Source organism: Chrysemys picta, chromosome 6, assembly GCF_011386835.1.
Source record: "Chrysemys picta bellii isolate R12L10 chromosome 6, ASM1138683v2, whole genome shotgun sequence".
In the NCBI taxonomy this organism is placed as follows: Eukaryota; Metazoa; Chordata; order Testudines; family Emydidae; genus Chrysemys; species Chrysemys picta.
This window is the reverse complement of record NC_088796.1, coordinates 30,319,817-30,345,539: the sequence shown is the minus strand read 5'-3', so window position 1 is coordinate 30,345,539 and position 25,723 is coordinate 30,319,817. Positions and strand designations below refer to the sequence as shown.

General features: G+C 38.8%; 1 protein-coding gene across 4 annotated transcripts in view; it reads left to right on the top strand.

Annotated features, from left to right (window-relative positions):
- FGF10 (fibroblast growth factor 10) overlaps positions 1-7,570 on the top strand; it is a 125,084-nt gene extending 117,514 nt beyond the window's left edge. For all 4 annotated transcript variants that reach the window (XM_042857520.2, XM_065598905.1, XM_065598906.1 and 1 more), the window contains exons 3-5: positions 745-848; positions 4,413-4,595; positions 5,273-7,570. In XM_042857520.2, the coding sequence (XP_042713454.1) occupies positions 745-848; positions 4,413-4,595; positions 5,273-5,299 (314 nt within the window). In that variant the 3' untranslated portion in view covers positions 5,300-7,570. The remainder of the gene's footprint in view (positions 1-744; positions 849-4,412; positions 4,596-5,272) is intronic.
- The last annotated feature ends 18,153 nt before the right edge of the window (positions 7,571-25,723 follow it).

Here is a 25,723-nt window from a genome sequence, read left to right as displayed (position 1 = left end):
CCAACATCACACATGGGGCAGTGACTTGTCACACTCACAACCCAATATGGATTAAAATAACCTAAAGATAAAAGACTCTGTATCCCATTACTGGTCCTTTGAGCCATTCAGTATCCCAGAAAGCTTTCTTCTTGAACAAAAAAAATGCTAATCACATTTATTACAAACAGAGCAGAGTGTTTCTCTGCCATCCCAAGATAATGTGGATGTCAAGGTTAGTCTTACTATATCCCAGAATGTCAACACACTTGCCAAAAATGAATTTATCAGCTCAATGCAGCTGAGAGATTTAGTTTATCTAAATGTCCTACAAGGAATAAATAGTTTACCACTGTTTTTGAAGATTGGGGCAAATCTGACATTCTACTGACATATGCTATAGATTTAATTTAATGCTGTGGTTCAGATGTCTCTTCTGATAACTTTTAGTGAAATCTATGCTAAGAGTGGAACTGTTTAAGTATTTTATGGGGGTTTTAAATGCAGGGTTAGCAAAGGAAACATGATAATTGAAACAATGTTTGTATATTCTCTTGTAGTGATTTGGAGAGGAATGTTACTAAAGCTTGTTGGTTGGTTGGTTCTGAATATTAACTGGATTTTAGCATGATTTGAAGGGATTCATTTTAAGTTTGATCTCTTTTTTCTATAACAGGCAGATCACTTTCTTTAATGAAATGATTAAAAGTCTTTGAGCTGAGCCTCTCATTTATTGATTTATTTTATTTCATTTTTGTATTTTAGGCATATTGGAGATAACATCTGTGGAAATTGGAGTTGTGGCTGTTAAATCGATTAACAGCAACTATTATTTAGCCATGAACAAGAAAGGAAAAGTCTATGGCTCTGTAAGTATGTTGCTTTTGTTTTCAAAATGGACTGCAGGAGTCATAACCATAGTTCCCCCCTACTGACTAGCTCAGTTATCTGTAATTTTCTAGTAATTAGAGCTTCAAGGAGTTCTTCATCAAAATTTCAGGCTCTCATAAACCAGCTCACCATGGTTTGTTCATTAGGCTAAAGTTTGGCAGTGGCTGCTGGCATTCGTCATTGAAATGGCCTGTTCTGGTGTATGGTCCGGTCAGGTCTCCCACTAAGTAGCAGCCAACACAGCATGAAAACTGCAGACACTTTGGGGAGAATCTAAAAATAATAAAAATTTAAAGGTATTTTATTCTTTCCTGTCTACAATACAATCCTGTTTGTCAATAATTTTGGGGGAAGCATCTGAAACCTCATAAACAGGGGTTTCAGATGATGGAGCAGCAGCGTGGAAAGCATTTAAAGGCTGTACACTAGGTTCCCAACTCTAGAGTGCACTGGACAGCATACTGGTCAGCTTTTCAGATTCACCAGCTTTAAAGGGGCAACACTGATTATCGCACAAGAATACAGTAGAGAGGGGGATAATCACATCCTCAGGAACATAATCAAACTTTGGTTAATCAGAGTTGGATAAACCTGTACTTACAAACACATATTCTATCTTTTATAGGTAATATATGAATTATCACCAATCATTTTCACAGATACATGTAATATAACCCCATGAATGGGTGAACTAAACTCTAGTTTACACACATACTACATATATCTATAGTGTACATGTCAGGACCCTGGTCTCAAATTCCAGTTTTGAACCCAGGCCCAGTGGGTCCTCAGGAAGCAGCACTGGGCATCCGACTGCACCAACTCTTTGACTTACTTTGGAATTCAGACTTGGGTAGGCTATCTTCTAGGATTCCTCAGCCTGAGTGGCTCCCTGAGTGGCCACATGATCTTGACCTGATTGGCTAGTGACCATATATAAACTTGCAGGTAGAGCATGACACTGGCATTTGTTTAGAATGGCCTGCATAATTCACTAATGGGTCTGATGGCCAAATTTATGCCAGTAAAACTTTTTTATCATCTGTGAATTAGGATGAAAATTTGGATCAGAATAGAATTCTGCATCTGGGAAAAAGGAGTCAAATGAGTTATTTTTATTTTTATCAGAAATATTTGCCAGCCTTTTTGATTGGTCTTTTACAGCTAGTATGAGCAGGCAAAGGGGCGGGGCTCTTTAATTTGATTTATTTATCGGATTCAGGACTGACCAGACAGAAGGAGAATTAGTGTGGCTTAGAGCTGTTGCTTAAGTTTATGGCCACTTGCCTTTTTTCTCCACTGAAGCAAATGATGGAATATTAAAGCAAATCCAAGCAGTCTTTAGGTTTCTAAATGTGGTGAATATAAAGAGCTATTTTGGGAAAGAGAGAGTATATCCCCTGGAGATGTTTTTCCAAGCTTACATAACTCTGCTAATGGACTACTACTGCGACTCAGAGCATTTTGAAAGTCAAATTGAGTGTGACTGATTCAGTCAACTGTGCGAAGAAAACAAAAGTATGTTTTCTGTAGTTTATAACTGAGGCCTGGTCTTCACTAAAAAGTTAGGTTGACCCATCATCCTTACATCGTTCATGGCTCTGAAGAATCCATATCCTTGAGCAGTGTAGTAAAGCCTACCTAACCCCTGGTGTAGACAGCGCTAGGTCTACAGAAAAGTTCTTCCATCAACCTAGCTACCACCTCTCGGAAAGATGGATGACCTACACTAGTGGAACAACCCTTCCTGTCCCCATAGGTAGTGTGTACATTAAAGTACTGCAGTGATGCAGCTGTAGCCCTTCAAGGGTAGAAAAGGCCTGAGGAGAGGTGAAAGATTAAGCCTGGATTTGAAAGTTCTTAGTTGTATCTAAGTATAATGAACTCTTGATCAGTTTTTAAAATGGAAATCTACAGGAATAAGTCATGAAGATTTATATGAATTGTATAAAAAGTAGTTGTCGTATATTGTCTCTATGTATCTTCAAATGTCTTGGAAACAATGTAATTATTTTAAAGACTCACTTAAACTATCTGCTATATAAATGTTCCTGCTTATTCAGGGCTGGTTTTTACATTGTAAATGCTCAAAGTATCTAACAACATTAATCAGAAATAAAATGTCTAAAGCATCTCAAAATAATCTTATTTGTACCATAAATAACACTTTATTATTTCAGCATATTCTTTCTTCTTAATTTTAGTCTTGCCATTTGACTAGGTGCCTTAGAATTACCATATGTAGGTATCAGAGTAGCAGCCGTGTTAGTCTGTATCCGCAAAAAGAAGAACAGGAGGACTTGTGGCACCTTAGAGACTAACAAATTTATTAGCAAGCTTATGCTCTAATAAATTTGTTAGTCTCTAAGGTGCCACAAGTCCTCCTGTTCTTCTTTTTGCATATGTAGGTAGGTAGGCAGGTTGTCAATGTTTACATGTTCCATTGTAGGGTTCTTGTGGGCTTCCCTGTAAATAAGAACTTCCTTTCTGCAGTGTAGGAATTACAGAAATACATACTGCTTTGTGTCTTACTGCACATTTCAATGTGCAGGGTTTCAAATGACCTACTTGCAAAAGACTTCCAATTTGTATTTAAGTGGCTTTATTGAAATGGCTTCCTTTTTTCAATATGGAAGCTATTTGTTTATTAAAGACATTCTTGTCATCACTCCTGAAAAGCAGATCTGTGTATGGTAAATATTACAGAAACAATTAGCCTCCCATGACAACATACTTGCCTTTTATGTTTTACATCCTCTCCTAGCAAACTGATACCAATTTTCTTGAAAAATGGAAACCATTCATCCTTGGAAGTGTGTATACAGAATTTGTTAGGTTCACTGTGAACATTCTTACAATATGGATATTGGGCCAGGCACTGAAGTATTTCAGGTCCTGATCCTTATTTATGGTAAGGCCCTTTATACCATTCTGGCATGTTAAAGGGGCCTCACACCCACTTTAAGATCCATTTACACTGCCAGAGTGATTTGCACCCACTTAAAGTCTCCTTTTCAATGCCACAATGGTATGAATGGACTTTAGTTTAAATGAGCCTTTACTGTTTAAAATTTACAGTTTATAGATTCATTTAACATGTGCTACCAATAACTTGGATCAAGACACTTCAAAGATTGCATTTGCTTAGAAGTGCAACTTGGTGAATGAGTCCATGACTGCTACACAGAGAAACCTTATAACTAAGAAACTGATGTAGTATTGCTGCCATGTTCCGTCCCAGAGGTGGCTGCATGTCACTAGTGGGTGAATTATATACTTTTATTACTATATATAATTATTTATTGCCCAATCGGTTAGATTTTTATTTTGTAGCATAACTGACATGTTATAATGTGCATGCAGTTAAATATTTCCATAAGCAAACTGTATAATTTTATAATAATCATCTAGATTATGTTGAAAACTTGTAAAGCACTTTGAAATTCTTCAGGATATTATTGTATACGATATTATTTTATCCTCAACACTGTTAAAAAGTCTTTACATTCTGAACTGGCCAGTTCATTTTTCTCTTTTTACAGAAAGAGTTTAACAGCGATTGTAAATTGAAGGAAAGAATAGAAGAAAATGGATACAACACATATGCATCCTTAAATTGGAAGCACAATGGAAGACAAATGTTTGTGGCCTTGAATGGAAGAGGAGCTACAAAGAGAGGACAGAAAACAAGGAGGAAAAACACCTCAGCTCACTTTCTTCCAATGGTAGTAATGTCATAGATGAAGGAACTGTTTTATTGATGCAGTTGAACCAAAGGCTCTTTTGTCAAGTATACTTGGTAATCCTCTTGAAGAGTAAAGGCAAAGAAACAGTGCAGACGTCTGCTTGTTTGAAAAGGGGGGGAAGCCTTTGAAGGTTTTGTGCTCATTGCTGGCACACGAAGGACTTTTAATTAGTTCTGTGTCATATCTTATAATCAAGATACAAGCTGGATCAAATGGGATGGGAACTATTCCCAGTGTGAATAATGTTTTTTTATCTCTGTGATAGAATTTGCAGGACGTGAGACAATCTGTTGAATGATCTTCGGGGAAAGTTATTTATGGAATACTAACTCATATCAAAGACCTTCATTGCTCATTCAAGCCTAATGATCCAATGAACAGTTAAACACGCAAGCATTTACTGGAAGCACTTGGGTCATATGCACAAATAAAGAAGTTTCTGGAGTAGCCTCGTGGAAGAATGGATAGGATTAAGAAATATAAGCATATTAGAGTTAAACTGTTCTAACAAAATGAATAGTATGGTTTGCCTGTGTATTCTAACTTCATTCCTTTTTATTTCTCTCTAAGTTATTTATTTAATAGGATGTTAAATATCTTTTTTTGGTTTTAAATGATTTCCTCAGTTGCTTCCTTATTTTTCCCCCTTTTTTCAGCTTTTCTCACAGGGGTTGATAGAGTAAACTTTCAAAACCTTACTGACTGCCTGAGAACAGGAAACTGACAAGTCAGCATTGCAGTGAATATGTCCAATCTGTTTTCTTCTAAACTGTTTTGCACTGAAGCAAAAGGACCTGGAGCAGTGCTCAGATTTATCACACACATTGGATGTGTTTATGTTTGTGAATCCTACCTGCCATCACTCAAGAACAAACTTCAAGAAATACATTGTCAGGAGGGTTTTGTTGCTTGTATGAAATGGATGGAGAGAGCCAAATCTGTACTCAGGTGTATTCGTGTTTGGGATGTGTATGTGTATGTAATTCAGATCCCATTGATTTGTATTTGGGACTAATGTATAGTCTTACTTAGGGGTCTGATCCAAAATTCATTGCAGTTAATGGGAATCTTTTCATTGCCTTTAGTGGTCTTTGGAAAAATTCCTAAATGTGGCTCATGCCCATTGATTTTAATGAGATTGCAATATTGCATGCAATTAAATACAAGCAGAATTATCCTGTGGAGCTGGAAGCACCTGAGAGCAGAATTTGGCTCCCAAAAAGTGAGTCCAAAAAGAGCACAGTCCTGCAGTCCTTATTCAGTTAACCTGCATAATTCAACCAAATTGTCCTCATTAACAGCTTGAAGAGTCGCAGACATATATTGGGATCATTTCCTGAATAAAGACAATAGGATATTCATGATCATGCATTTATCAGAGACTACTTTCAAATGCATATAACATTATGAGAGCCAGCTAAAGAACAGCATCTGTGTCCCTAGTTAGAATCTCTTTCATATCCATCACAATAAATGAATGCTCAAAAAACACAATATCAGGCACTTTTTATGAAATGTTACTATTTCCACGGCTTAATTTGAGCAAATGAGTTTAAGCCTATTATGAAGTCTGGTCAACCTAAAAGAATATAAGGTTTGTTTTTTGCTTTACTTATTTCTGTAAATTTAGAGAGCTATGGATAGCTCATCAATATAACCGTATTGAGATTCATTTTGTTAGAGCAGATGAATAGAAAACAGTACATCAGCCAACATGTACCACTGTCTTCACATTGTATTCCACTAAATAAATGCATAAACCTCTCTGCAGTGTCCGTAGTGAGAAAAAAAAGTAGTATAATAATATTTTTTCTAAATACTTTAAGTGATAACTATGAGATTATATTGATGTGCAGTTCTATCTTCAGTATTGTTGGGGAAAAGTTGGTTTTATTTTTATTGTTTGGAAACTGTATTTTGATACAAAGGAGAGTTTTGCTACATGTGTCTTTTTTTTTTTTTTAACTAAAGTTTTACCTATAGAAAGGCTGGTGTTATTGTGATCTTCTGTAACTTATTTGAGTCAATGCTTAACCAGCACTTCCAATGTTAATCGTTATTTAAGTATTAGCTGTGTATTAAAAAAAAAGCAGCAGCAGCCTCCCCATAACATGTAGAACATAGAGAACGGTCAGATTGTATTTCCTGTTCCTCAAAAAAAGTTGGCTGTTTTATAACAAAAAAGTGCATTTGAGGCACAGCATTTTGGCTTGTAGCTAACATTGCATTTCATGGTATTTGGTTTCCAACCTATTTGTTGATGAATGAGATTTAAAAAAAAAATCGACCTACAGTAGAATTTCAGATGTTAAAATAAAATTTGTAATTGACACTGAATAGCAAAACTTGTCATATTAAGAGGGAGGTTTTCTTATTTAAATTTGTAAAGTAATAATTGCATATGACAATGTATAATGGACCACCCACAACAAAAATTAAATGTTTGGTTGAGCAAATATAGTATTGGATAACCACTTTAACAACATCTATGGTACAAACTAGGTTCTCATTTCACAGAGCCATTTACATGACTTAGGGGAGTGTATATGTAAACATTCATAATTACAGGATTTCAAAACACTAAAACAGCTTCTAGCAAAACATATCGCTGCTCACAGAGGCCAAGAAAAGAAAATATCACTTTTCTGAAGTGAGAAGAGATGGGGACAGGAGCCATTCTGTGGAACGAATGGTTGGTTCCTGATGGTTAACAAAAATAAAAAATTCTTGAAGGAAAATGATGGCCTGCACTATAGGCATGCTCTGGTATTTACTGTGGTAGAATTGTGCTGCAGCAGTCTTCCCAGAGTATTATAGTTCCTTTTATCATAAGAGGGATCTCCTGATCAAGTTAAAGAGGGTGGGTTTTTTGTTTTTTTAAAGGCTGATCAACAATGTACAGTATGTTATATTTAAATAAAAAATAATAAAATGCTGGGAATAGAGAATAAAAATATTGTCCTTGATTGTTTTATTAGCCTTAAATGATACTGCATAATAAAAACAAAAAATGGAAAAGGTCCATGTATGCTACAGGATGTGGTTTGGTGCTCCATAGCCCCAAAACAAAACAAAACAAAAATCACTTGAACATTTGTAAGGTTTCTTTAATTTTTTGCATGTGTGAGTCAGCTATCATCACTCTAATAACAACCAAATGCTTTAGATTCTTGCTGTAAGTGTCTAGGTCCACCTAGTTTATACAGTGGAAAAAAGCAATGAATTTAAAAGAAGCATGTTTGATGAAAGAATGAAGGGCTTTAGGAGAAAGAGCATGAACTCACATTTATAAGTAAATGTTAGATAAAGAAAAATACTCTACATTTTGTAGTCTTCATCCAAGACTCTAAAGCTTTTAAGGTTCAAGTAAGGTTAGTAAGATGCAGTAGTGCAAAAACATTTGTACGTGGAAGTAGACTCCAACTTCATGTCAGTTATGTAGGCAAAAGTCTATATTAAATGAATCACAGCAAATTTAGGACCTGTTTCTGAAGTCAATCAGAGGTGAGGGTACCCCATATCTTAAAGTACGAGGTGTCATTATTTAGCTTTCTTAAATTAACTGTCTGGGATTATTCCCCCACTGCTAATTTTTTATTAAATTTTAGAAGGAAAAGAGCAATGCAGAGCACAGACACACACATGCACAAACATTTTCCCGCTGGAATTGTAATGTGGTCAAGGAGACTGCTTCATGGAAACCATTTCAAAGCAGTTGACAATGACAACATTAAATATATACAAGAAGCTACCTGTTTCGTATCACATTATGGCCAAGAGGTTCAACACGAAAAATGCATTGTTTTTTATTCCAGGAAATTATGGTTTTATATTTGCATATATCCACCCAAGAGATGTTTGAACCTAGTATTTAACAATGGAAGCTCTTTGGGACTGTCTTTTGGGGGTCAGGGACTATCATTTGCTACTTGTTACTACAGGACTTAGTAGATTGGTGCCCAGATCCCTGATTGGGGCTTCTACAGGCTACTATAATATAATTAATAAGAAGGAAATGGGACTGCAGAAGTTCCTCATCAGTATTTTTATGGAAATTGCACATTGCTTTCACATGAGAAATATATTGCATGTGATGAATAAACTGATATGCTGGTGAAATAAAAATTCACAGGTTTGGCCATTTGGTTCAGTGTGAAACTACTAGGATATCAATATCGCACTACCTAAAGGAAAGTACATCAGATACCTAAATGTATAGGGTACATGGCATGTATTACCATAGACAACATGTTGCAAGGAAATAGAAGAGCTTATGTTCATATTAGATCTTAGAATCTAGGATTCTCTTGGGATAAACTAATACATGAAGAATCAAAATATTCTATGTTCTTCATTACTGTTGTAAACTGAACATATGAATTTGGGCAGCATAGCCCATGACCTCAGCTGCAGACATACTATTTTATGGTCTGAATCATTCTACTTGGTTTTAATTATCTTATATAAATTTTAGATGGCTAATTCACCATTTTACTAATTTCGAAGTCATTTAGCCATCACTTCAGTAGTTCTTTTGCCTGTTGGCAATCTGCACAGAGGGTCTTTCTCTGAAGACAAAATTAATGTCAGCATTACACATTACATGAAGTAGATCCAACATGCTATACATTTGTATGGAAGAGAAACCTTTTAAAAACTATTCAACTTTTATACAAAATGATTTTTTCAGGAAAGAGGAACATTTCCAGTGCAAGTTGAGCAATCAGTCTGTTAATTTCCACTCAGACTTAATTTATTACCATTTTAGATATTCTCCATCAAATATTTGTAACTTTTAAGTTTAGGAGAAGCCAAAGTTAAACATACAGCTAGTGGCTGGAGAATATCGGCAAGTATCACAAAAATGCTCAAGGATTACCAGGTTACTAACCATGCTCCTCAAACATGGGAGTTGAATGTTTAGTATTCAGATTCATTTTTCACCCCTCCCAAAGATGGTCTGAAGTAAGGCCAAATGAACAACCATATTTATCAGTAATTGCCATAACTAGTATTACATGAAAGGAGGAAGAGGAATAAACTCTGAATGGACTATATATTCTTCCATGAGATCCATGCGGTGGATGTAAGATAAACTGCTGATAAGACAATTTATATCCACGACAATGCAGAAATGCAGATTTTCAAGATACTTCCATACCACAAATTTCCACAGCCTGCACAAAGTGCCTAAACTGGCTTTGACCTATCTTCAAAAGGGGATATGGTTTGGCCAAAAAGATATATTTTTATCTCACCAAACTACTAACACAGATTCTACTGTCTCATAATGGTGAAAAGCAATGTGAGAAGGCCTTCAGGTGGATTAACTGGACTTCAACACCTTCCAGTGATGTCGAGATACTATGCAGTTAAGTGATCATGCTGTGACGGGTTGGACCACTTTCTGGGATGCCACCTGATATACTGGTGTTTCACTGAGCCTCCACTGCTCAATCAGCCTGGGTTTCCTCTCCCTGCTTTGATGAATTAGGCTCTCTGGTCTCTTGCAGCGCACACACACATAGGTAGGGCCACACCCCACTGCAAACATAGACTGAAGTCAGCTCTGTGTGAGAGGACTCCCCCCGTGCTCATGAGCACACCTCTTTTTGGGAGCTTAAACCCAAAATAATACTGTCTTGTGCTGTAAAGAAAAATCGGCACAGCACAAGCTCATAAAAATCCACCCTCTTCCTCAATGTGAAGAGAGATGTGCACACTTCTTGCCCCCCAGTTAGAAACTGCATAAACTGGGTTATATTATAAATAAGAAATAAGTTTATTAACTACTGAATTTTCAGTGAATATAAGAGATAGACGGAACAAAGCAGATTACTGTGCAAATAAAACAAAATACGCAAGTAAAGCTCAATATACTTAAGAAACAGGTTACAAAATGTAATTTCTCATCCTAAATGTTATTTTAGGCAGGTTGCAAAGTTTCTGTGGTTCAGAGTTCTAATTATATTTCTTTTCAGACTGGACCCCTGTCTCAGTCTGGACTCCTCCTCCCTTCCCCCCCCCCTTTCCCTTCAGGTGGCTTTTGTAGTCTTTCTTCTTGGGTAGACAGACCATGGAGTGGAGGAGTCCCGTTTGCCTTCCTCCCCACCCTTAAATAGGGATTTACATAAGGTGGGAATCCTTTGTTTTCAAAACTTGACACACACACACCCTTTCCTTCCAGTGGAAAGTTACAAGAAGTCCCAGGTAATGTTCAGTATCAGGTGCCAAGACCACCTGACCTACTATGTCACAGTTACATCCCCAGATGGATGCCTCCCAGGAGGGAGCGAGATTAGTATCTTCATGGTCTTGTTGTTCCTTCCTTGTGGCCCATCAACTCTGATGGCCTGTCGTCTGGCGGGTATCTTCCCAATATACACCCAGTTATAATTGTTACATAGTCCATATTCCTAACTTTAGATACAGAAATGGTACATGCATACCAATTGGATAATCACATTCAGTAAATTATATCCTTTCCAATGATACCTTACAAGACCCATCTTGCACAAAGTATATCTCAGTTATGTCATATCCATATTATAAGCATATTTCCAAAAAGAATATGGAGTGCAACATCACACATGAATCTATAAAACTATATTGCTTAAATAATGTTAATGTCACAAAATAAGTATTAGCTATTATAAGAGTATCAAGTTGATTAAAATCCTTGGAAGGTATATCCTAAGAGAGTATATAATAGTTTGCCGAGAAAGCATTCCTGCACCTTTATGTTACATACTAAATTAGAAGGAAAAGTAATAGGAGTTGCTCACATGAGACCTAAGATGTGTTCTACAACTCACCACTCAGCATGGAGGTACTTAAAAACAAAGATGAAAAGACCTATCAAAAATCACTGAAATATTCACACCTGCTCTGTGAACTACTAGACCACATTAAAAAGCATTAAACCTAAATTATGGAATAGACCTGCACACTTACTCCTGATGTGACTAACTCTGTGAATAGATATGGGATTAAACCAAAGTCCCAGACCCAAAGCACTTTGAACTTTTAGGAGGAAGGGGGAATTAGAATTTGATATGAATTTTACAGCTGACACTTTTCTTTATAACCGGACAAACCAAAACCCCAGCGCTGAACATCCCCAAATTTGGAGCAAAGGCAAAATTCAGATCCAAATCTGGATCTGAATTCTATAGTATTAAGAGGCATGTATATCAGTGAATGGAAAGAAATACAAATCCCAAAACATGTTCTCTTTGATCCATCTAGCCACTAGCTTAACAATATCCAGCTAATTTGCACACTGATCTATTACAAACATATATTTGATGTGTCATATTATTTCCACTTTGCTGACGTGTATGTTACAAACTACAAACTGCTGCAATCTTGCAGCTTTTTTTTAAACCTTATTTCTTAAATAAGCTTTGACAGAGTTCAGAAAAAGTTACATAATTGTTGACCTTTGCATAAAATTTGACATTTTTTTCAAATTGCAACTGGAATAATACATTCCAGATAATCAAATTAAATGCTGTGACCTTGGTCTTCCCGCACACACATAAATGTGTACAAATATTATTAGCCTCTTGAGAATACTAATCTGCATATGCTCAGTTAGAGGAAAGGATGGAGTAAGAGCAGTGGAATCTTGAAACAAGAACACACACATAAATCTAGCCATTGTGGCTTGTTGAAAGTTTTTGGAAATTCAACATTGCTATAAAAAGTTGTCAACATTTCAAATTTTGATTAAAAAAACCCTGGAAAATTGACAAGTTTCTCTGTGCAGTTTTTAGAGCAACCCGTGTGGAAATTTCAGTGGCACTGTTCATGAAAATTTTGAATTTATGAGAGGAAAAAATATGAAAATATTTTATAATTTTTGGACCACTCTACCAAGCGCATTATTCTTCAGCACTACTTTGAAAATGTAGTTTTCAATTTACCTTTACACTAGTCTATATATTTATAAATTTCTTTTGTGTTGGTTGCCTGGTATTTTTATTTTTATTTTATTTTGTAGATGTAAATATACAAAATATATAAAGGTTGGTCCAGGGGACAAGGCACCAGAATGGGAGTTGAGAGTCCTGTATATTTTTGTCAGCTCTGCCAATGGCACAAGTCATGTGACCTTGGACATCATTTAGGCTACTTTTGAAAATTTGGTCCTGTATTTTTGGTGTTCAAGTTTAGACAATTGTGGCCTAATTTTTAAAGTTGCTGATCACCCACAGCTCTATCGATTCCAGCATGTCCGAACATCAATCATCCATAGACCTCATCCAATGCTCACTGAAGTCAATGGAAACTCTCTTATTGACTTCAATGAGCCTTACTAAAGTCAAGATATATGAGAGGCAGAGGTACCCCAAATTAGTGGCCAGTTTTGAAAATTTGGATCTTAACATCTTGGAACTTCAGTTTCCTCCTATTTGTAAAACAGAGATAGTGTTGCCCACCCTGGTTTAACCAGGAGATCTTCAATTATCTGAAACTCAAAAAAGAGTCCTACAAAAAGTGGAAACTAGGTCAAATTACTAAGGATGAATATAAACAAATAACACAAATATGTAGGGACAAAATTAGAAAGGCCAAGGCACAAAACCAGATTAAACTAGCTAGAAACATAAAGGGTAACAAGAAAACATTGTATAAGTACATTACAAGCAAGAGGAAGACCAAGGACAGGGTAGGCCTGTTACTCAATGAGGGGGAAAAACAATAATAGAAAATGTGAAAGTGGCAGAAGTGCTAAATGACTTTTTTGTTTCAGTTTTCTCCAAAAAGTTTAGTTGCACTTGGATATCTAACATAGTGAATGTCAGTGAAAATGAGGTAGGATCAGATGCAAAAATAGGGAAAGAATAAGTTTAAAATTATTTAGACAAGTTAGCTATCCTTTAGTCACCAGGGCCAGACGAAATATATCCTAGAATTCTCAAGGAACTGACTAAAGAGTTATCTGACCCCTAGCGATTATCTTCAAAAAAGTCATGGAAGACAGATGAGATTCCAGAGATCTGGAAAAGTGCAAATATAGTGCCCATCTATAAAAAGGGAAATAAGGACAACCTGGGGAATTACAGACCAGACAGCTTAACTTCAGTATCCAGAAAGATAATGGAGCAAATAATTAAGCAATCAATTTGCAGACACCTAGAAGATAATAAAGTGATAAGTAACAGGTAGCATGGATTAGTCAAGAACAAATCATGTCAAGCCAACCTGATAGCTTTCTTTGACAAGGCATCAAGCCTTATGGAGTGGAGGGAAGTGGTAGATGTGGTATATCTGTGGTATATCTTTAGTAAGGCTTTTGATATGGTCTTACATGACCTCATAAACAAACTAGGGAAATCCAACCTAGATGGAACTAGTATAAGTGAATAACTGGGTGTATAACTGGTTAGAAAACCGTTCCCAGAGAGTAGTTATCAGTGGTTCACAGTCATTCTGGAAGGACATATCAAGAGGGGTCCTGTAGGGATCAGGTTTGGGTCCGGTTCTGTTCAATATCTTCATCAATGATTTAGATAATGGCATAGGGAGTTCACTTATGAAGTTTGCAGACGATAGCAAGTTAGAAGGGGTTACAAGTGCTTCGGAGGATAGGATTAAAACTCAAAATGATCTGGACAAAATGGAGAAATGGTCTGAAGTAACTAGGATGAAATTCAATAAGGACAAATACAAAGTACTCCACTGTGGAAAGGTATCTGGGGGTCATAGTGGATCACAAGCTAAATATGAGTCAACAATGTAACATTGTTGCAAAAAAAGCAAACATCATTCTGGTATGCATTAGCTGGAGTTTTGTAAGCAAGACACAAGAAGTAATTCTTCCAGCTAGGCCTCAACTGCAGTATTGTATCCAGTTCTGGGTGACACATTTCAGGAAAGATGTGGACAAATTTGAGAAAGTTCAGAGAAGAGCAACAACAGGTCTAGAAAACATGATCTATGAGGGAAAATTGAAAAAAATGGGTTTGTTTAGTCTGGACAAGAGAAGACTGAGAAAGGACATGATAACAGTTTTCAAGTATTTAAAAGGTTGTTACAAGGAGGAGGGAGAAAAATTGTTCTCCTTAACCTCTGAGGCTAGGACAAGAAGCAATGGGCTTAAATTGCAGCAAGGGTGGTTGAGGTTGTTCCTTAGGAAAAACTTCCTAACTGTCAGGGTGGTTAAGCGCTGGAATAAATTGCCTAGAGAGACTGTGGAATCTTCATCATTGAAGGTTTTTAAGAGCAGGTTAGACAAACACCTGTCAGGGATGGTCTAGACAATACTTAGTCCTGCCTGAGTGCAGGGACTGGACTAGAAGACCTCTCGAGATCCCTTCCAGTCCTATGATTCTATGCTTATCCACCTTTAATAGCACTGTGATTTCTATACTTGAAAAGTACTATGTATTACTATTATTGCATGACACTAGCTACTGATTGAATATTGCTATCTTAACTTGTACTGAGACAATGCAGACCTGAACAAAGCCCACCCACAGTTAGATCCATAACGGTCTGTCCCACCTGCCAGGCAGAGGAGGATTTGGAATCAACTCTGTAGTCTTGCTGTAGTCAAGTGGTTTGCTAATAACTGAGGGAATCACATGTAAATTTTCCTGATGGAACAATTTAGACCAGAATGGGGAAATAAAAGGGTGTACTGAGATTAATGACAACTCTGAATTTATTTACGACATGCCTTTCCTAGCTTGTGCTTTTTGTTTGGCTGATGGCTGCATCAAGTGGCAGCATGGTGCCACCAACATACAAATGTCAGCATTATAGTTCCATATAGGATGCTATTGACAAGCAAAACATGGTTTATATGAACCAAAGTCTTTAGAACCCATGGGTTCCAGTGGGACTACTCACATGCTTAAAGTTAAACATGTGCAGAAGTGTTTGCAGGATCAAAGCCTACATTTGGATTGTAATGACAATTATACTGTTGTTACAACCACAAGATTTGCTAGGGGTTATTTAGTATCAGACACCCATGTTACACCTCAGCTTCTCCTTTTAGTGGTTCATATAAGGCAGACGGAGGGAAGGACATAAGGCTTTTGCTGTTGTGCAAGATTCTGACTGCTTTTCTCAACTGGTAGCCAGTACTGGAATTATGCTGTTCTAAGGAAGTTTTCTTTTGCTAGCGAATGTTCTAGTGACATTAGAGACCTGCCATCACAACAGCAGAGGTGGCAGCCTCTCCCTCAGGGTCAGTTGATGTAGCTTATTAAAATGTATTGAATAGAGTGTTCAATAAGCATGGACTGAGCGTTCATAAAAGAATCCAGGTGTAGATGTGAAGAGATAGAGAGATGCCTCCCTTCATCCTGGGTACAATATCCTCTATCTGGCAAGGATGTGTGAAACTTAATGAATTCATCTAGTTAACTAATTGTTCCTTAAATGCTTTGACATTCTCAGATGAAAGGTGAAGTGTAAAGTACAACGTATAATTATCACTATTTATGATTTATTGCGCGAGAGAGCGTTCAGAGAGTGAAGGGGAATGAAGTAAACTCTTTATTCGGAGCTGAAAACAAACAGCAGTTGGCCTTTGAAAGTAGCTATTGACACTCGTCTGTGTGTTTCTTTCCATTACTCTTGCTATATTTTCCCCTGAACTTCTTGTGTGGAAGCTCAAACAGCATTATCTAGCACATTCTTCTATTATTACATTTGAAATGGAATATATGTTTAGATTAATAACTCCAGGTCCCACTTTTAGTAATGTGGATTAAATTTCACATGTAAAAAGAGCACGCAATGAGATTGGATGCTACAAAGCCTGCAATCATATGTCGCTGAAAAATCTCATGCTTTGGAAGGTGGACCATGAAAGAATTTGTGATCTTTTTTGTTGCCACTGAAACAAAATTTTTCCATGCCTATGCAGTGTGACTCATATTTGCCAGTTTTCTTCAAAACCTGACTCTCTGACATCTGCCACACAGAGTATCCCATTGAACCATTCCAGTTCTCAACGTTTCTGCTATCTAAGGTAAATCTCTCCAGCTCTCCCTGCTGTCCTGACATTTTTCATGCTCTTGAGGCCCATTCATCTTTCTCCATCTTGAGTTCACTTTGTTTGACAAACTAGCACCCTCTTATAGCCAATTGCACAGTCTGCATGCAATTCTTCAAGTACTTCCATGATCCTTGTTAACCACATTGTTCCTTCTTTCTCCGGCACTGCAGTAATGTGTCTGTTTCTTTCATTACATTCTGTCTTTCTGCTTTCAAATACTTCCACATTAGCCCTCACAATCAGTTCAGAATTGGGCAGCCTGCTCTTCTTTCCTATCTCAGGCTGGAATTTTCAAAGAGTCTTGGGGAATTTCTTTGGTAGCTGAGCCCCTAACTCTCATAGTCTTTCATGAAAATTCCAGCTTTGGCTCTCATTAGTTGCCACAAATACAAAAATGTTGTTTCTGGCATAGCATCTCACTTTTTAAAAGAGCAATCTTCTAGAGAACTGAAGGGACAATATATGTTTCCTTTAAGAAAGGAAAAGCATTATTACCCATGGACTCATAACCACAGGGCTTATCTATGGGCCCTATATGCCATATACAACAATGAGAGAGAGTAAAGTAATAGCTTTTATAGGACCGTTTTCTGTAGGTGAAAGAGAAAAGCTTTCAAGATTGTTATTACCTCACCCACCTTGTCCTCTAATATCCCGAGACCAACATGGTTGCAACAACATAGTATACATGTATGACCCTTTAATAAACAAAAACAAAATGTCAAGCAAAGTTCAATAAAAGTGACATTTTTTCTCTATCAGCTCTCCAACTCCCAGGAAATAGAACCTGGGACCATCAGTATCAGAAGCTTAGGCCTCTCATTTGAGCTAAAGGCGTAAATGTATTAGCTCACACTAATAGCCTCTTATTCTTTATTTGCACCAGACTCTACAGGGGGATATGACACACTAATCCAACATGTTATAAATCTTTTTGCAAACAATAACATTCTTTTTGACTGAAAACATTTATATGAATTCACCAAGTTGAACTTCAAAAGAATTAGGTCCGTTTTTGTAAATCATTAAATGAATTCTTGAAACATGAACCTGGAATGACAATCCTGGAAACTGAAATCTACCCATTAGCCACAGAACATGTAAATTGCAGGTAGCAGCTTTTCTGTACTCTTCCTGGCTCACCTACCTCAGCTGACCTAGAGGTACAAACATTAGGCGTGAGAGGCTAGTTCAGTTTCCAGTCCCATTTAGTCTTGGGCATCTGTTGAGACTGCCAGTCAAGGCTGATGGTGGTGATTTGGATACCTGCCCACTGGGAACTAGATTGAGACCACCAACTTATTCTATATAGAATACTATACAGTCAATTGTACTAATAAGTTTTAATCAGTACCAACTGGGGTCAAATTCAAACCAGGAACCTATAGAGGCAGTGCACCCATATCCTATTACAAATCCCCTAATCCCTCCAGTCCCCAAGAATTAGGTATACAAATTCATGCAGGACAGAAAGGAAACATAAGTGGTTAAAAATTCAGTAACCAAAAGAAGTTGAAGCAACTTAAAACAGAAGACACTGCCTAAGTGCAGATTTTTCAGCACAATACATTCCCTGCTGGGAAACTTCAGTGAACTACATAAGAGAGATGAAATCTGTATCTGATTCAAGCTGCTATTGCACACTGATTGCAGGAAACAAGAATGACCCAGTCAGTTATGACATGGAAAGGTCAATATCCACCTCCTTGTGACATTTAGTAGCTTGCACGAAAAACAACAGATAATTTCCGTGGATAGTTGTTATCTTCTTCAGGAGACCTCAAATGGATAATGTCACAACAAATAAACTTCTCAAGTAACCTACTCCCCCTCAAAAATGTGTTATCCCCTAGTGTCTGATGACTAGTGGATTCAATCCAAGAATCTTTACTCATTTCAACTACTATTACTAACAACATTATGAATTATCCAGTAAATCAGTTTACTCCAATTAAAGCTAGTCTTTGATCTGATGGCAGTTTAATAAGCTCTTGTGCTTATGTCTTATTTTTGTTTTGTTCATTTTAGAAGTGAGTGCAATGCTTGATAAGGGTGATAAAGTGACCTTGGATAGTAAAGTCTTCTATTGATCCACAAAACAGAGGCAACACAAGTTTGCCCTATACCACACTGTCAACATGTATCAACCCTGACCTGAAAGACCCACTAACAGAGGAGAAAGGGCAGTTTATTTTTATGCCCATTCAATTATTGCTGAGATTCTCAACAAGCCAAAGGTTCAGGAGACAGGTTTAAATGGAGACACAATAGCAGGACCCCATGGATACCACATTTTATTCTGCTGATTAATTATTGTCTATCCATACAATGCATCGGTATGTTGGCTACAAATGTTACCTTGAATATTTTAACAACCCACTTTCTTAAATGAAGTCAACTTTAACATTTTGCATATATATATATATATATATATATATATATATATATATATAAATTTACACACACAACTCCTACTTGAAATTTCCTATCAAACTTGTTACATTATTTCCAGGGTTTTATCACAGAATGGAAGCATAAATGTCACATCCTGCTGTTTCTTTTTATATGACTTAGATAGGAAAAGCTAGCATTGTCTCACATGAAAGATATTGCCAACTCTAAAGCTAACAGTTCTTATAAATTTCTATTACTCCTACTTGTGCCTTAAAGTACATTACATTTCCTTTTACTCTGGTCTTCTATTACTTAGTAGTTGTAGTAGCAGAAGATAGCGCTTAGTCTCAGATAATGGCACTATCAAGGATAAGGGTTCCATCGTGTTAGGCACCATACAGACAAGTAACAAGTGAGAAAAGCCCTTGCCCCATTGAGATTACAATATATATGTCAGACAGGATGCAACAGGTGGACAAGCCAGACAACAGAATGAGGAGTGAGGGATAAGGTTATACATGAAATGAACAGAATTTAGCATAAAAGAAAATGTCTCTGCTTGCCCAGTCAGTGCCAGATAGTGGTGATCTGTGGCATCATAGCAGAGGAAGGTTTCATGGAGGGATTTAAAAGAGGATAAAGTGGCGACTTAAACATTTTTGATTGGGAATTTTTTTCCCATGCAGACTGAGCTGTATGGGAAAAAGCATGGAGGTGCTTAAATGAGCAGCTGATAATCAGAGCTGGCATAATTGGAGTAAGCTAGTATCTTAGATATATAGGACAGATAGATAGGATAGAGCAACATGGTAAAAAGCTTTAACAACATACAGGTGCGGTTGAGGAGGGAGAGCCAGTGGAGGGATGCAAAGATGGGGTAATAGGATCTGAGCCACAAGTGTAATCCTAACCTCAGTGTTCTGGATAGTTTTAAGGAGGGTCTCAACATGGCTGGTCTCAAGGCAAGAGAGGAAAAGGTTACAGTAGGTCAAAGCACAAAATTATGAAGGCACTGGCAGTCTGGACAGACAGGAAAGGCTGAGTCTTTGAAATGTTATGTAGGAAAAGCTTTTACCCAGCCTGGATGTGTAGGTCTAAATAGAGAGCTGAGTCCATTGTTTTATTCTTTTTCACTTTACAAATAATATGCTTGCTAACAGAGTTCACCCTCTTAGAAGATAGTCATGTCCAGACATGACACAGGCAAGTATTCTTAAAGCAGCCAATATATAATAACCAAGAACCTTTATCATCAAGAGGAAGATGAGAAATCTTTTAATTTCTGATGACTCCTTAACGACTTGGAACCTATCATTCTCCAAGAAACATCATTCAGTTCAGTCCAAAAATGACCTTTTCTTAGCTTGTAGGGAAATAACACCAAACTTATGTATGACCACAGATAACATAGTATTGGTAATATTGCTGAAATCTTGTTCAGTCCAGACTTCCTAAAGACTAACTATACAAGCCTAAGGGATTTCAGCAATACTTCACAATTGTTGTAGTGTTTCTGAAATATGTTTAACATTTTCTTCCAAAGTGAACTCACATGATTTTGGAATAGTTGAAAGATGTATGCATTTATTCTGATTTATTCCAAAAGTATTATTCAAATCCTAGGTGTCTGTACAAATGTTTAAAAATATAACAAAGCATAACATGAATAATCAATATCATGAATATACCATTTAGCAATAAAGAACAAACTCATCACAATACCCAGTAATTGGTCAGACCAAATCCTCAAGCTACTCCTCCCAGAAAAGCATAAGATGAACCTTGCAATGTGCCAATGAACAATAAATCTATGCTCTCTCAGACCAAAATAGAGGGAGAGAAAGTGAGTTCCAGAGTCAAGGACCTTTCCTGGAAAATGCACTGCCACCAGTTCTCTCCCTTTTAAACAAGAAGATGATATTGACCATGGACTCATAGAAAGGTAGGGCTAGAATGGACTTTAAGTGTTCATCTAGTCCAGCCCCTCACACTGAGGCAGAACCAAGTATATTTAGACCATGCCTAACAAGTATTTGTTTAATCTGTTCTTTACAACCTCCTGTGACAGGGATTCCACAACCTCTCTTGGTAACCAATTTCAATACTTAACTAACCTATTTTTACAGATAAAAAGTTTTTTCCTAATATCTAACCTAAATATTCCTAGCTGCAGATTAAGCTCATTACTTCAGTGCACATGAAGAATAATTGATCTTGATCCCCTTTATAACAGCCGTTAACATATTTGAAGCCTGTTATCAGGTCCCCGCTTGGGTTTTTTCCTCAGGACTAAACATGCCCAGTTTTTTTAATCTTTCCTCACAGGTTGGGTTTTCTAAACCTTTTATTATTTCTGTTGCTCTCCTCTGGACTCTTTCCAATTTGTCCACATTTTTCCTAATGTGTGACGCCCAGAATAGGATACAGTTCTCCCGTCATGGACTTACCAGAGCCAAGCAGAGCGGGACAATGTCTTATAATCAACACTTCTGTGTCCTACACAGGACAACCTATTAATACCACACAGAATACACTGCTCTACAGCCAAAATGCTTCTGAAATAAATGTAGTCAAACTTTACTAATTCTGGGTCACTGAGAACGAAAATGATGCTTAAAATTGTTGATTGGCTCTAGTTTTCAAGATATGCTATTGGGTCAGTATATACGACCCTTGACTTGGGAATGGGGGAGGATAAGTGAGTTATAAAGGGAAGGGATCTCAATTTAAACCAGAAATGACTAAAATACATCTTTGACTGGATCTATGAATAAATCTATGACTGGGTTTGGACAGTACTTGCTTTTTAGGCAAAACAATGAATGATGCAATCTGAAGCTGGTATTGCGTCATACATGATATGAATTGCATCATGTTATTCCTAGAAGTCATGGATGATGCAATCATAACGAAGCTTACATCACTCTGCTGAACAAATTGCCCTATATCAGCTCTAGAAATCATTCAGTGTCGTGCTCTCTTATTTGTCAGTGTTTGATTTTGCAAAGGGACACATTTCTGTTTAGCCAAAGTGAGCAGAGATGCCTCGTACTTGTGTGAACAGTGCAGATAACTTCTGCTATGTTTGTGCTGAAGTAACTTTTGCATCACAACAGCGTAGTATAACCACTATGGTTAAGAAAGCCTATCACCTTTATTTTGGCTGCAAAATTGGAGATCAGGACAACATGTGGGCCCCACACGTATGCTGCAACACTTGTGCAACAAATCTTCGCCAGTGATTGAACAGGAAAAGGAAATCTATGCCTTTTGCAGTGCCAATAATTTGGAGAGAGCCAACAGATCATACCAGCAATTGTTACTTCTGCATGGTGCCTCCAGTTGGGAAAGATGTGTCAAAGAAGAAAAAGTGGACTGTGCATTATCCAAACATTCCATCAGCTATACGCCCAGTACCCCACAGAGAAGGACTGCCAGTTCCTGATGCACCAGAATCATTCTCACTTGAGTCAGAGGAGGAAGAGGATGAAACTTCTGGTCCTGAAGCATCAATGTCACAGGACCCACATTTTCTCCCATCCTCCTCCTCTGAACCACACCTCATAACACAAGGTGAACTGAATGACCTTGTCAGGGATTTGGAACTACCCAAGAGTAAGGCAGAGCTGTTGGGCTCCAGACTACAGCAGTGGAATCTCCTGGCAGGTGATGTTAGGGTTTCCATGTTCCGTGACCGTCAAAAGGATCTCTCCCATTCTTCTTCATGGAAGGTGATCTTGTAGCCTGCAACAACATCGATGGTGTGATGGCAGCCCTCAACATCGTTCACGATCCAGATGAGTGGAGACTGTTCATTGATTCATCGAAGATGAGTCTTAAAGCTGTTTTACTGCATAATGGCAATGTTTTGCCATCAATTCCACTTGGTCATGCAGTCCATATGAAGGAAACCTATGACAACATGAAACAACTTTTGAGGTGCATAAACTATGACCAACATCAGTGGCAGCTTTATGGCGATTTGAAGGTTGTTGCTCTCTTGCTTGGTCTGCAGACTGGATACACAAAGTACTGCTGTTTTCTCTGCGAATGGGATAGTCGTGCAAGGGATTCCCACTACATCAAGAAAGATTGGCCACTCCGACAGTCATTGGAGCCTAGGAGGAAAAGTGTTCAGCATCCACCACTTGTTGAATCAAGGAAGATTTTGTTACCACCTGTAGTGAGGCGGCCTGGCTCCCGACGGCCCCTGAGAGAGAGGAACCAGAACAGGCACCCAAGTGGGCAGAGCCACCGCCACCTGTTCCCGCCCCCCGGAAGTCAAGGGGCGGGACAGGAAGTATAAAAGCCAGGCCCCAGCACTCAGTTGGAGCCCAGCGGCCGGAGAGGAAGGACACTCCTGCTCGAGCTCCTGCTGGACCGAGCCTTCCCAGAGCCAGGTACCCTGACGCCGACGGACCGAGCCTCCCCCGAGCCAGGTATCCCGACGTGGATTGGCCGAGCCTGCCCCGAGCACGGTACCCCGAGGAGGGGCCCGAGCATCCCCCTGAACCGAGACCGGAGGAGCAGCCCGACCTAGACAGCCCTCAGCAAGCCGAGGAGCCCATGGTGTGGGACCCCGCTGCCGAGCCCAGCGATGAGCAGGTACCCATGGAGGGGGAGATGGAAAGTAGCCCGGGGGTAGCCGACCCCAGTCTGGCTACAGCAGAGGAAGAGCCAATGTCGGTGTGTTGCGGTCAGGACCCCACCGACACAGCAGCAGATTGACTGCCGCTCTTAAGGCCCCGGGCTGGGACACAGTGGAGTGGGTGGGCCTGTGTCCCCCCTGCCACCCCACTTACGGGTGGCAGCCTCCCTCTCCAGCCAGCGCTCCGACAGCGTACCTTGAACTATTGTTTGTTGCCCCACCCTGACTAAGGGTCTGGGCTTCCTGACTTTGTTAGTGCTCAGCTCCTGCTACACGGACCTGAGCCCACTTGAACTATTGTTTGTTGCCCCGCCCTGACTAAGGGCCTGGGCTCCCTGACTTTGTTCGTGCTCAGCTCCTGCTACATGGACCTGAGCCCCCTTGAGCTATTGTTTGTTGCCCCGCCCTGACTAAGGGCCTGGGCTCCCTGACTTTGTTCGTGCTCAGCTCCTGCTACATGGACCTGAGCCCCCTTGAACTATTGTTTGTTGCCCCGCCCTGACTAAGGGCCTGGGCTTCCCGACTTTGTTAGTGCTCAGCTCTGGCTACCCGGACCTGAGTCCCCCCCCCCCCCGAACTATTGTTCGCTGCCCCGCCCTGATTGAGGGCCGGGCCTCAGCTACGGGCTTTATTGAGGCTCAGCCTGCAGGAAGGTTCTGAGCCCCCTGGACCCTTGTGTGTTGCCCGCCCTGAGCTAGCGTTTGGGCTTATTTGACTTTGTACTTCCCCAGCTCCGGCTGCGAGAACCGGAGCCCGGACCGGGATTGCTGCCCAGTCCTGACCGAGGGCGGTAGCTCCTTGCAGAGGCTGTGTGCCTTTTGTTTAGCCCCTGCCTGAGGGGCAGAACCCCGAGACCTTCAGAACCCGAGGCACGATTTGGACCGCGTAGTGAGGCGGCCTGGCTCCCGACGGCCCCTGAGAGGGCACGGCCCCCGCACCGGACCATTACACCACCCTTACACATCAAGCTGGGTCTGATGAAGAACTTTGTCAAGGCCATTGACAAAACACAAGCAGCTTTCAAGTACCTCCATGGAAAATTTCCAAGGTTAAGTGAAGCTAAGATAAAGGAAGGTGTCTTTGTTGGTCCTCAGATTTGTGAACTTCTTTGAGATGATGCATTTGACCATGCACTGCGTGGCAAGGAAAAGACGGCATGGAAAACCTTCCAGTTAGTGGCAATAAATTTTCTCGGAAACAACAACGCAGACAACTACAGGTTGTTGGTGGAAAACCTCCTCAAGGCATACAAAAGCCTTGATTGCAACATGTCACTAAAGATACATTTTTTGCACTCTCATCTAGATTTTTTTCCACCGAACTGCGGAGCAGTGAGCGACGAGCACGGCAAGCGATTTCACCAGGACATTGCAACAATGGAGAAACGCTATCAGGGCAAATGGAGCCCATCAATGCTTGCAGACTATTGCTGGACAGTGACAAGAGATGCTCCATTTAATGAATACAAGAGACAAGCCAAGAAGCACTGCGTAGACACTGAATAGGACTAAACTATGTACATAATAGTTTTTTGCCTTTTGTTTCATAATAAATTTTATTTATATAACCCTTTTGCTGATTTTTAAAGTGTTACATAAACAGGACAGGTGAAATATTATCATGTAAAGCAACCATAAACTCATGAAAAGACCTAGGTTTACAATTTATGATTAAAACTCTACTATCTACACAATATACATAGACATAAAATGTAAAAACTTAAATATCTTAGAAACAGTAGCCAATCCGTTGTTTTAATTGTCATATTTGAATTCAGCACATCAAAATACATAATAAATAGCACATTTTATCTCTGAAGCAAACGACTCCTCAAAAATTGTAGACCAATGATATTTGTCTTTTTTTTTTGCAAATGCATCATCCTATTGATCTACTATAACCCCCAGATATTTTTCAGCAGTACTACTGCCTAGTTAATTATTCCCAATTTTGTACGTGTGCATTTGATTTTTCCTCCCTATGTGTAGTTCTTTACACTTTATTGAATTTCATCTTGTTGATTTCAGATGAATTCTCCAATGTATC